Source organism: Leucopleurus acutus (genome assembly GCF_964270905.1).
Source record: "Leucopleurus acutus genome assembly, chromosome: 7".
Taxonomy (NCBI): Eukaryota; Metazoa; Chordata; class Mammalia; order Artiodactyla; family Delphinidae; genus Leucopleurus; species Leucopleurus acutus.
The window spans coordinates 34,120,896-34,133,029 of NC_139150.1; the positions used below are offsets into that span (position 1 = coordinate 34,120,896).

General features: G+C 38.1%; 1 protein-coding gene across 2 annotated transcripts in view; it reads right to left on the reverse strand.

Annotated features, from left to right (window-relative positions):
* Positions 1–12,134, reverse strand: part of NCBP1 (nuclear cap binding protein subunit 1) — a 39,289-nt gene that overhangs the window by 23,638 nt on the left and 3,517 nt on the right. The window contains exons 2-8 of one of the 2 annotated variants that reach the window (XM_082842527.1): positions 8,207–8,295; positions 7,182–7,282; positions 5,176–5,332; positions 2,420–2,527; positions 1,940–2,061; positions 918–987; positions 255–470 (exon numbers count right to left, since the gene is read on the reverse strand). In XM_082842527.1, the coding sequence (XP_082698653.1) occupies positions 255–470; positions 918–987; positions 1,940–2,061; positions 2,420–2,527; positions 5,176–5,332; positions 7,182–7,282; positions 8,207–8,295 (863 nt within the window). Of the gene's footprint in view, positions 1–254; positions 471–917; positions 988–1,939; positions 2,062–2,419; positions 2,528–5,175; positions 5,333–7,181; positions 7,283–8,206; positions 8,296–12,134 lie in introns of those variants that run through there. The other variant, XM_082842528.1, reaches the window with a different exon arrangement.

The window sequence follows — 12,134 nt, forward strand, 5'->3', positions numbered from 1 at the left end:
TACTTGGCCTCTCAAACCTACACTCTTCAATTGTACACCGTGCTGTCAATTTACACTGCCTAAATATGATTTCTTGAATAATGAGGTGATACCATTCACTGAATTAAACTGTTAACTTTGCTGCCAATGACCCTCTTAGATAATAAACAACTCAAAATTAAAATGTCCCATAGGCATAATTCAAACAAGATTAAACCACAATTACAACACAACACAGGCGCTTTGAAAGGCACTTTTGTTGGTCATGCATGTACCTCAGGATCATCCGTGTAATCAAACATTCTGAAGATGACCCTTGGCATCGGGTACACCGAATCTTCAGTGTGAGGAGGTGGTGTGAAAGGAGGCAGGTTGTGCTGCAGTGCTTCACACAGGATGCTGTCAAAGGCAAGATAAGGTCTTAGGATGTGCCGCTCCTGCCAGCGATCCTTTTTCAATTTCTGAATCTGGGCCCAGAGGCAATCTAAATACTAAAGACAGATTAATTTTTAACAATTAATAGATATTTGGAGGCTAGATGAAATAACATTTTGACTAGACAAAACCAAAAATCTACTGCCTTCTAAAATACAGGATACAAAAGCAAGCTAACTTACAATTAAATACAGTACTAAGGAATACTGCGAAGTTTCTGTTTTTGTTTTACTTATTTTATAAAGTCTGTCTGGGGCTGATACCTCTTATTTTTTCAAATTGGGCACTTAAATAAAAAATACATCAACTCTAGAATAGCGAATGTTTTGATGACATTCTAACATTTATTAAAAATCCACTATATGCCTAGGGCTATGAGGAGCTGAACCCCTGATATGAAATGTGAAAACCCAGCTGAGGTATACAAATGGGATGATTTGAATATGTCACAGAGATAAGAATCTACTCTGTGCTTGTATCACAAGAGACTGAAATCAATTTACCTCTTCTTGTGGATGCGGTTTCTCTGCAGTCCATACTTGTAACATGGGCACATGAGTCTTCTGGCGTCTTCTAAAGGTAAGAATGAAAATCTACATTTAGGTTCTTAAAACATGAAAAGATATTCAGTTGCTTTCATAATTAATAAAATGCAAATTAAGGGAGTGAAACATTTTAACCTATCAGATTGGCAGATATTAGAATCTTTGATAATGTATTGCATTGCCAAAATGTAGGCAAATACACGGTTTCAAAAACATCACTGGCAGAGGGCTAACTGATATAATCTCTTTAGACGACATATGGAAGAGTATAATCTCTTTGAAGGCAATCTGACTAAATATCAAAATTAAAATTGTTAAAGACACTTCAACCCAGCAATGCCATTTCTAAGAATTCACATCATCCCAAAACATATTTGTACCTGCCACCCCAAAACATATTTGTACATGCACATAAAGACTTATGTACAAGGATATTCACTGAAACACTGTTTAAAATAGCCAAAGACTTGCAATAGCCTCAATGTCTACCAACAGGAGACTAGTTAAAGGAATTACGGTACATTAAAAGACTGGAATACCATACAGCTGTTAAAAGCAATGAGGTAGAGCTAAATATCTTATGCAACGAATCCAAACTATATTAAGAGGGAAAAAAAAGCAAGTGTGTATAGAAGAACAATGTGTATACTGGACTATCATTTGTATAAAAAGGGGAAATGACATTCAAATGTTAGCATATTCATACTCTTATTTTCATTCTTTTGCAAACATCTATATATTATTAAAAAAACAGTACAACTTTTGAAAAATATAAAACATTTAAAAAATCATTTAAAGGTACCTTAGTGTAATGAGAAAGCAGATTTTTATCTTTAGACTTCCTTTAGCTTTATTGTAACTAAGTAGATATTAACAATATCCAAAGAATTACCTATTAATAGAAAATGAAACTTATAACAAAATTCTTCTGAAAAAACTTAAGGGGACACAAAATCATTACCAAGCTGCTGTGCCCTTACTTAAGATAGCTTTCAGTGTTGGCAAAGATTCGGTCCATCTCTGCATCTTTCTTTTCGTACAACTCCTTTCCAACCCAGGGCAAAGATGATAGAAATGCATACACGTACCAATCCCGGCGCACCTAAAGAATTTTTTTAAAAAGGTACATTTAAAATAGGTGCTAGTGAATTTTCATTCATATTATATTTATTCCTGAATGAAATCCTATGGACGCAATTCAGTAGGACTTAACAAAGACATCTGGCTCATTTAGAGCATTTTTAGATATATTAGCTTTAATGTTACTAGACAGAATCATTTAACTAATGTACAGATGTCACAAAAAACCCACCATTATACCAGTTGACTTAACTTTTAGACATTAAGAATTTACAATGTGATAAATCTACTGTTAATCTTCTGTTTTTACTACTAAAGGGTTACCAGTGAAAAATTCCTGGTACTGTATGGACGAGATTCAGCACAAGGGGTTTTCTTACCTGAGGCACATCTTCTTCCTGAGTTACACTTACAAAATTTTCAAACATAGCAACCATTGATGGGGCAGCAATGACGTGACAATTCACAAGATCAGATAAAAAACGGACCTGGTGGGGAGAACAATTTCTATGAAATCTAAATGTCCTTTATAATAATTATAAAACAAGCAATTCTGTAATGTTTGAAACCACAGTTCTGAAAAACTACAGCCCAAGGACCAAATCTAGCCCACTGCCTGTTTTGTTTTTTGTTTGTTTGTTTTTTTTGCGGTATGCAGGCCTCTCACTGTTGTGGCCTCTCCCGTTGCAGAGCACAGGCTCCAGACGCGCAGGCTCAGCGGCCATGGCTCACGGGACCAGCCGCTCCGCGGCATGTGGGATCTATCCAGACTGGGGCACAAACCCGTGTCCCCTGCATCGGCAGGCGGACTCTCAACCACTGCGCCACCAGGGAAGCCCCCACTGCCTGTTTTTTAAGCAGCCTGCAAACTAAGAATGGTTTTTAAATATTTAAATGCTTGAAAAAAACCCAAAAGAATATTTTGATTCATACAAATTATATGAAATTACATTTCATTGTCCACAAATCGACTTTTACACAGCCATGCTTATTTGTTTACATATTGTCTGTGGCTGCTTTTCTGCTATAACAGCAGAGCTGAGTAGTTGTGACAGACACTGTAGGAAGGACAGGAATCTGCATTTATAGCTTTACATTTATACTAAACTAAGAACCTAAACTGTAATATTCTAGCTATTACAACCAATAATCTTCTTTTCTGTTTGGCTGTGAAAAAATTTTCGCTGGACCACAGAAATGGAAATTTATGAACAGATATTTATTGGGTGCCCTTTGTGTGCCACTGCTGAGCACTATTAAAGTCTCTGTCACATGGGAGCTCACAGACTAGTGGGACAAGCACAATCTCAACCCAGATGGATAAATCCTATACTAAAAGATAAATAAAGTGTTCTAGAAATAGGGACAAAGGGAGTAGGGGGAAACATCATATAGGAGGTAACAACTGGGCTAGATCATAAAGGATGAAAAAAGTAGTCCTCACGTGGAGAGCAAGGAGAGGGTTCTAGGCAGAAAGGTTCAAAAACAAGGTGTGTTCAGGGACCAGCAAGTAATTCAGATAGAGCTGGAGGGTATATGGGAGGCAAAGAGAAACAGACTGGGGCAACCATGAAGGATCAGACTTAATGGAATCTGAACTTAATAGCGTGATGAGTGTCTAAACTCTTTTGATTATGTACTCAGTAGAAAAGAATTTGATCACATACCTCAACACATAAATATCTACTTATATATAAATATAAGTTGGCCCACTGTCAATCTATGTGTTATGTATTAATAAGGCTTAATTCCATTTCCATTTAAGATAAGTAAGAGTTCTGATATTTACTTCCTGCATCATCTTGTGCACCAGGCTTTGAAGACTATCCACTGTAGAAAATGGGAAGGAACTGAGGTTTTTAACCTGTAACCAACATGAACAGAGCCTAGTTACAGAAGACCATTCTGGTGCCACTACAGAAGATAAAGTGAAAGGCAGAGAATCTGGATGCAAAAAGAGCTGTTAAGAGCTGTTAAGACATTACGAGGAAGGCATGAACTACACTAGAGGCCCTGGAGACAAGGAGAAGGGACAGACTGGAGAGAAATTTAGGAGGTAGGACAGACAGGGCTTGGAGACTGGTATGAGAGGGCAAAGGCAAGACAAAAATTAATGCTCAGGTTTCTGGACGGGCTATCCAGTAAATAGCAACCACTTGTGTGGGTTGGGCTGAGGGTACAGAAAAGGAGGTATAAAGAATGCATTAATTCAGGGACTTCCAGGCAAGATACCTTAGGGCTATCCAGGTAGTATTTGGACCAAAGGTCTGGACCTCAGGAGAATGGCTGAAGCAGGAGATACAGATTAGAGTTGGTAGGGGGGAAGGTCATCAAAATAAAGGTAGTTTGTGAAGCTATAAGAGAATGAGAATGCTTCAGCAGAGAATGTTTGGAAAAAAGTGAAGTGAGGACAGAATCCTGGGAAACACAAAAATTTAAAGGGCAAAGGAAGGTTACCCAGTAAAAGGAGACTGAGGAATAGAAGGTAGGTGGCAGCAGGAGGTCCTGAAAAGAGTGGTGCTGCAGAAACCAAGTAGTGTAAAGCATCCCATGTTACAGGGAGGTCAACTAGGATTGAGTTAACAGAAGCCACTGGACTCGGTAATGAGCTCTGTATCTTTAATAAGAATGGTTTCGGTACTTCCCTGCTGGCGCAGTGGTTAAAAATCCACCTGCCAATGCAGGAGACACGGGTTCGATCCCAGGTCCAGGAAGATCCCACAAGCCGTGAGCAACTAAGCCCGTGCACCGCAACTACTGAGCCTGCGCTCTAGAGCCTGTGAGCCACACTACTGAAGCCTGTGCACCTAGATCCCGTGGTCTGCAACAAGAGAAGCCACCGCAATGATAAGTCCATGCACTACAACAAAGAGTAGCCCCTGCTCACTGCAACTAGAGAGAGCCCACGTGCAGCAACGAAGACCCAACGCAGCCAAAAATAAATAAATAAAATAAATAAATTTATTTTTTAAAAAAAAGAATGGTTTCAAAAGAGCAGCTGTTGTGGTGAGTGGGGAACTGTATTTCAAGAGAAAAGATAAATTATTTGGTTGTAGCTCACCTCTCCCCTTCATCCCAACACTAAGTCATAACATACCAAAAAGCTCCCCCAAAGCCAAAAAAACAAAAAACTTACCAAATATACAGCTTCATTATAATTGTTTGCTTTCAACGATTCTTTAAGTTGACGAATCATGGCTTCTACAAATTCTCCACCGAAGTTGTAATTCCTGGCATTTAGTAGTCCAACTAATGTTGTATAAATTGTCAACTTCTCAGGTAACAGACGTGCACTGATTTGAGAACCCAGCACAATAAGAAGATTCCAAAACAACAGCATTAAGTTGCTGAATTTTATACTATATAAAATTTTAAATTGTTTTACTAACTTTAGAAAAGCATGACATTTAGCTATGTTTTTAAAACAATGTCAGAAAAGGCAAAAATATTGAGAAGAGTTGCAGACATGGCTCCCTCAATCTTTTCATTTTAATTCTAATTAGTTAATCCAAGAGTTAAGAAAGTAAAACACTCTAATTGTGAAATCAAACTAAAATAGATATAACTGACACTAGACCAGTTTTTCTTCCAATGTGCTTAGTGGAATTGAATAGCAGGTCTACAGAAAATGGTTTCCATGGTAAAATATCTGGCAATTGCTGAGTGAAACAAGGTTCTTTAATGTAGAATCATTAAGGGGGAGATGGAGCAATCAACATTTCTAAACTTAGCCAACCAAATGTCACAGGATCAGAATTTCACTTTGAGAAACACTATTCTAGTTGCTTAGAAAAAATTCAGAACTAAAACCAGTTCCTATCAGTTAAATTGTTGAATTTTTAACATGGTACTCTGATAGAGTAAGATATCTTTACATCCAGTTTGCTTACTCAAGTGTGTTAATTTTCATTAAAGTTATTTGAAAAGCAGAGAAGAGGATTACAGTAATAAATCTTTGAAAAAAGCAAATGTTGATCCCTAATTTAGGCAGCCTTTAGAAATCAGCTCAAAAAAGAAAAGCAAATGGGAACTCCTGATTGTTCAGATTCTCTTATACTTTTTGCATTTTCCCAAGGTTCCTAGCAAAGAGTGTTAGGGACAATTTAGGTTTAAAAAAAATAACTGCATTGATAGTAACCATTCCTCCTCAACCCTCCCCTGCTTCAAAGTCATGGCTTCCATCAGAGTTTAAGCATAAATCTACTCTATTCTAATAAATGCTTTCAGAACAGAAGGAATCTACGGATAACTATAGCCAAATAACTTTTCTTAGTATTAAGTTTCTTAGTCTAAGGACATGTCTTCCTGAATATTAACTAGATTCCTTAAAAAAACTGTATCTGAAATTATTTGTACTTTATGAGATGTTAAAGTAAAATCCACTGATAGTTTCAATTTGTGTGTACATTTTTAAATTTCAAAACTGAGCTGTAAGCAATTTAAAAAACCCATTATTTTAAAATAACTGAAATAACATTTTAAGGCACCTTTATAATGAAGACTCCTTTATCCAGAAGTCATAGATACTCCTTTGCAAAGCATACAGTTTAGAGTGACCAATGTCCACCTGAGTGATGAGGAAGTCTGGATTGCTAATTCCACTGTTGGGAGAGACTGTTTCATGATTTCATGTAAGACTTTTCCCATTCTAATGTCCTTACAAATTAAATGCTGATACTCGTTCTAGCTAACCTAATTCAGAGAAAGATTATGCCTATTATATGTCATAGCTTCAAAAGTATCTTCAGTCTTCTAAGAAGGGCTATTGTTACTCGAGTGACTGGTTCTCAAATATGTTTGATACTACTGATTAAAAGTATAAATTAAACCCTATTATATATATTTAATTGTACGTGCTTAAAAGAAAATCGCTGAATGTGAAGTTGTCTACTTTCTCACTTAAAAGTAGTCAACTCAAATGATTCTAAGGATACAAGAAACGAAACAAAGAAAATGCTCAATTTTCATCCTATTTATCGCTAAGAGTTCGCCAAAGGGCAAAAGGTCATTTCATTTGACAAATTCCCCACAGAATGAAAGCAGATGACATATGAAACATAAACACATCTTCTGAACATTCACAAGCATTTAAGAGTAGATAATACATTATCACCTGGATTCATAAATCTTTTGTATACATACACTGTACAAAGAAGCCTTAAGATCTTGCTCTTATAGTTAGGAAGATCAGCTTCCAAAACGCCAGCCAAGCCTTCTAGGTTGCTCTCCAAAGAGCAGGCACTCTGTAGAGGACAGCATATTAAATATCTGTCAAGTACTCAGCAATTAGTGCATTAAAATTTTCTAGGTGACGATAAAAAAGTTACACATAAGGCACTGACAGTTTAATATAAATAAATTCAGGTTGTTACTATTCCTTAGAAAACCATGAAAAGAGAACAAATAAAATTAAAAAAGCAATCTAAGACAGCAAAACAAGTATTAGAAATGGGAGGACATTCTGGGCTCTATTCTACTTCTCTAACTAATTCACTTAACTGTATGACTGGGCAAATTACCTCACCTATCCAGAACTTCCTCGGTCTCCATTTTTTTTTAATACATTAAAAAAAATTTTTTTTAATTAATTTATTTATTTTATTTATTTTTGGCTGCATTGGGTCTTCATTGCTGCGCACAGGCTTCCTCTAGTTATGGCCAGCGGGGACTACTCCTCGCCGTGGTGTGCGGGCTTCTCATTATGGTGGCCTCTCCTGTTGCGGAGCATGGGCTCTAGGTGCGCGGGCTTCAGTAGTTGTGGCTCACGGGCTCCAGAGGGCAGGCTAAGTAGCTGTGGCACACGGGCCCAGCTGCTCCACGGCATGTGGGATCTTCCCAGACCAGGGCATGTCCAATGCATGTCCCCTGCATTGGCAGGCAGATTCCCAACCACTGTGCCACCAGGGAAGCCCCTGGTCGTCATTTTTAAATTGAGTGGACTATTCCCTAAGGTCCCTTCTAAGACTCATATTCTATGAAAATTACTAATAACATTTAACTCTCTGCATTCCAAGGCTTTTAATATGCATTTACTTTGGGATATAGATATATGGCAATACAAACTTTGCCCACAACTTAGATCATCGAGCTTGCAGATGCAGAAACTAATCAAGCACAGTTAACTACAACCCTAAGCCCATCACAGTCTCTGCCTATTTTGATCATACCTTTTCTCCTACTTTGCATATTAAAGATTCCAAATGATCTTCAGTTTCATTTGCATCAGAGGTCTTTCTTCTTTTGTGAGGCTGTCCCCCTGTTTCAACAATGTAAAAAAGTGAACATTACACGATGAATCTGTTATCAAAAACATTAACTTTTTTAATGCTAGAATCACTTTTGTACCAGAAGCCCTACTATTTACACACAGAAGTGCTTAACTGACCCTCCACTTCTCAGACAAGGCTAGGTCAACCAACTGTTTCCATACCCAGTGGCACCATAATAACTCCAGGAAGCATTATTTATGTTAAATTTTGTGATTATAGTGCCCCCATGGAGCAACGCAATGCAGCAGCCCTGTCCATTTCTACGGATAGGCAGCAAAGGTGCCCATAACATGCTAACCACTAGCAGTTAGAAGACTCCCTGTAACACTCATGTATGGCTACTCCCATTCTTTGAACTTGAGTTGTTTATTCATCCTTAGTCACTTGTTCCTGAAACCTGTCAGTGCCAGTAGTACTCATTATTTTAATAATGAAAATTATGTAAACTGATGAAATATGGGTGTAAAAACCAAGTTGAGTGCTGTGGAAAGACTTGATTGGGGGGAAAAAGTTTTTAAAAAAGAAAGGTATGAAGAGGAAAACTTCAAAAGATGGGAAAGGGAGCATAAAACATTAGGATTCCTCACTAGTTTTTACAAATGTCTGAACTCTTAACTCTTCAACTAACGGTTTCGCTTCTACAGACCTTGCAGCACTAGGGTCTAGTTCATCCCAAACAATGAGAATTACAATCAGCAGACATACTCAAAGAAAAGTCCTGAGTACTATATCAAACAATCGGTGGGGAAAAGGTGTATGTTTTATGGTTTCCTGCTTTAACCAGCTCTTGGTTCCGTACTTTAGTGATCCTATTATGTTCAAAAACGGTGTCATTCAGAGTTGTGCAAACAAATAAAAACTACCATTCTGAAATCATTAGCAGTCTTCTCTCTGTCATTTTGGTCGCTAAAGAATTCAATTTGAATGAAGCTGTGCTACAAATCATCCTTAAGCACTGGACTGTGTATCTTCAGTCTTGCTGTTAGTGATCTCTTACTACCAATATTTTGTTTAAAACCTCAACATACCCACCTTATATCCTTTTGTGGACTAACATAAAGCTGAAAAAATTTCAAATAAGGTGTTAAATATTGAACATGATGCTGTTGCTGCACACAATGTTGGCTAGTCTCCCAGTATAATTCAATTTTTAACTTCCACCAATTAGATTATTAGGATGGCATGTGAACAAGGAAGCAATAATTTGTAACTGTGTTGGAGATCTGTATTAATAAGGAAAATCTGCAGATATAGGATTACTCAGTAGCAAGTTACATTTTTAATCTTCTCCAGACTTGTACAGCCAAAGGAACTGAACCATTTTTACAGAGTTCATAATTACTTACTTGCCACTGGAACATTTGGCTTGAAAAATACAATGATTTTCATAAAACACAGCACTTGGCTATTCTAAGCTTGAGGTGTTAAAAATTTTTCCAATGTCTGAAATGATCTTCAGGTACTTACCACCTGAACTCAAGGTGAATAAAACCGATCTATTACTTTCTAGATAGGGCCAAATAAAGTATTATAAAAGGCCACAGGGCAAAGCACTGTGTGCTTTGACCCCCCGCCCCCCCACCCAGCCCCTTAGTTATCATTAGGAACTGGTTTAAATAACCACTGAATTTTGAAGGGATAGTTTTGAAGGGATCATGCCATAAAAAATATAATACACATGCAGCATGACAGCTGTGATGTATTCCTGGAGATATGTATCCGTGTAAAGTTGTGGACATGTGTGGTATTGTGGGATCAGTGACCTTGATTCTCAAATATACATTAAACTGAAGTCACAGGATCTCTATAAAGGTTCCACCACCCCAAGAGCCAAATTCGACACAAAGGACTTCTATTTCCAGGATTCATTCATTGAAAAAAATGACATATTTGATGCGATGTTTATATAAGCTATCAGCCAGGACATTAAAATAGCCTTCTCCAAAAGCAGTGGTTCTCAACTGGGTTGGATTTTTGTCCCCCAGGAGCCACTTGGCAATCTCTGGAGACATTTTTAGTTGTCACAACTCTGTCATCCAGTGGGCAGGGGCCAGAGATTCTACTAAACATACCACATTGCACAGGACAACTCCCAACAACAAAGAATAATCCAGCCCAAAATGGCAACAGTGCTGATGTTGAGAAACTCTGTTCTAGAAAGCAGAATATACTAAATGTTCTTCAGAACCAGATTCTGGTAAGGCTGGGAGAATGCAGATGCTAAAAAACTAGCTGAATGAGAGCAGGTTTTTTTTTTTTTTAAAACTTTAACCATTGTTCCTTTCTTTCTGGCCCATCTACTATGCCAAAACCCTTTATCCCACATCCCACCTCCACACGCTCTCTAAATTAACCATCCAGCTGGCTTGTTCTCAAATCAGTTTAGAATTATACCCCAGTCTTTAAAGCAACCCTCCTAGGCCCTCTTGTAAGACTGAAAAGAATAAAATACTGCTGTGGAGAGAGAAGGTAGGATTTCTGAAGAAAAACTAGAAAATACAGTATACAGTCCTATCTCTGAAGTGTAACTCTTTTCTCTTCTTCTTCTCATTTTTACTATGCTTGGAGAATGAGAAGAGGCAGAAAGTATTAAGAAGTAAGAGATGCCCCACACTCACCTGATATTGGAGAGAATATAAAGAGGGATGGGAGGGGGAGGTACAGACACAATGTGAACTCATGCACAGTAACAGGATACTGAACTCAAGAGAATGTGGGCAAGAGCATGGGGAAGTAGAATAAAGCACTTTAAAGAAGAATAAAATTTTGGGAATGAGCTGAATGTTTTCACCTACCCTCAAGAAAGCATATCTAAGGTAGCTCCCAAAACAACAACAGATTTTATATTAACATGTTAACTAAGTAGAAGTTTTACAATGTAAATTAAAGCTACACATTAGCACTTCGTTCTGACACCCTTGGCTAGAAGAGAGAAGCAAGTCTCTATTAAAACCCATCAGAAAGGGACTTCCCTGGTGGCACAGTGGTTAAGAATCCACCTGCCAATGTAGGGGACATGGGTTCGATCCCTGATCTGGGAAGATTGCAACTAAGCCCGTGTGCCACAATTACTGAGCCTGCACTCTAGACCCCGCGAGCCACAACTACTGAGCCCTTGTGCCACAACTACTGAAGCCTGTGCGCCTAGAGCCTGTGCTCTGCAACGAGAGAAGCCCGCGCACCGCAGCTAGAAAAAGCCCATGCTCAGCAACTAAGATCCAATGCAGCCAAATAAAAACGCAACAAAAAAGCCATCAGAAAGAATCTTAATACACCAAATAATTTTTCGCCTGTAAGGTGATCCTTATTCTATATGGATACACTGTACTACACATCTTATATCCTTATTTAGAATTATATGTACTATAAAAAATTTTAGACCCACAAAGTGGAAACAAAAACCAACTCTGGGGCTTCCCTGGTGGCGCAGTGGTTGAGAGTCCGCCTGCCGATGCAGGGGACACGGGTTCGTGCCCCGTCCGGGAAGATCCCACATGCTGCGGAACGGCTGGGCCTGTAAGCCATAGGCCTGTGCTCCGCAACGGGAGAGGCCACAAGAGTGAGAGGCCCGCGTACCGCAAAAGAAAATAAATAAATACATAAATAATAAAGACTAAAGTGATTTAAAAAAAAAAAAAACCAACTCTGTTAAAGAGAAAGTAACAAAAACAACAAGGGAAAGGGGAAAAGTAAAGCACCTCGATCCTGCAGATTTAAAGAAGTAACCATCACTTCTGAAACAAACTATACTTTTTGTCAGAATTACAAATCCCTTCACTTCTATTCGTTTTTTGTTTTGTTTTGTTTGTTTGTTTTTTTGTGGTAC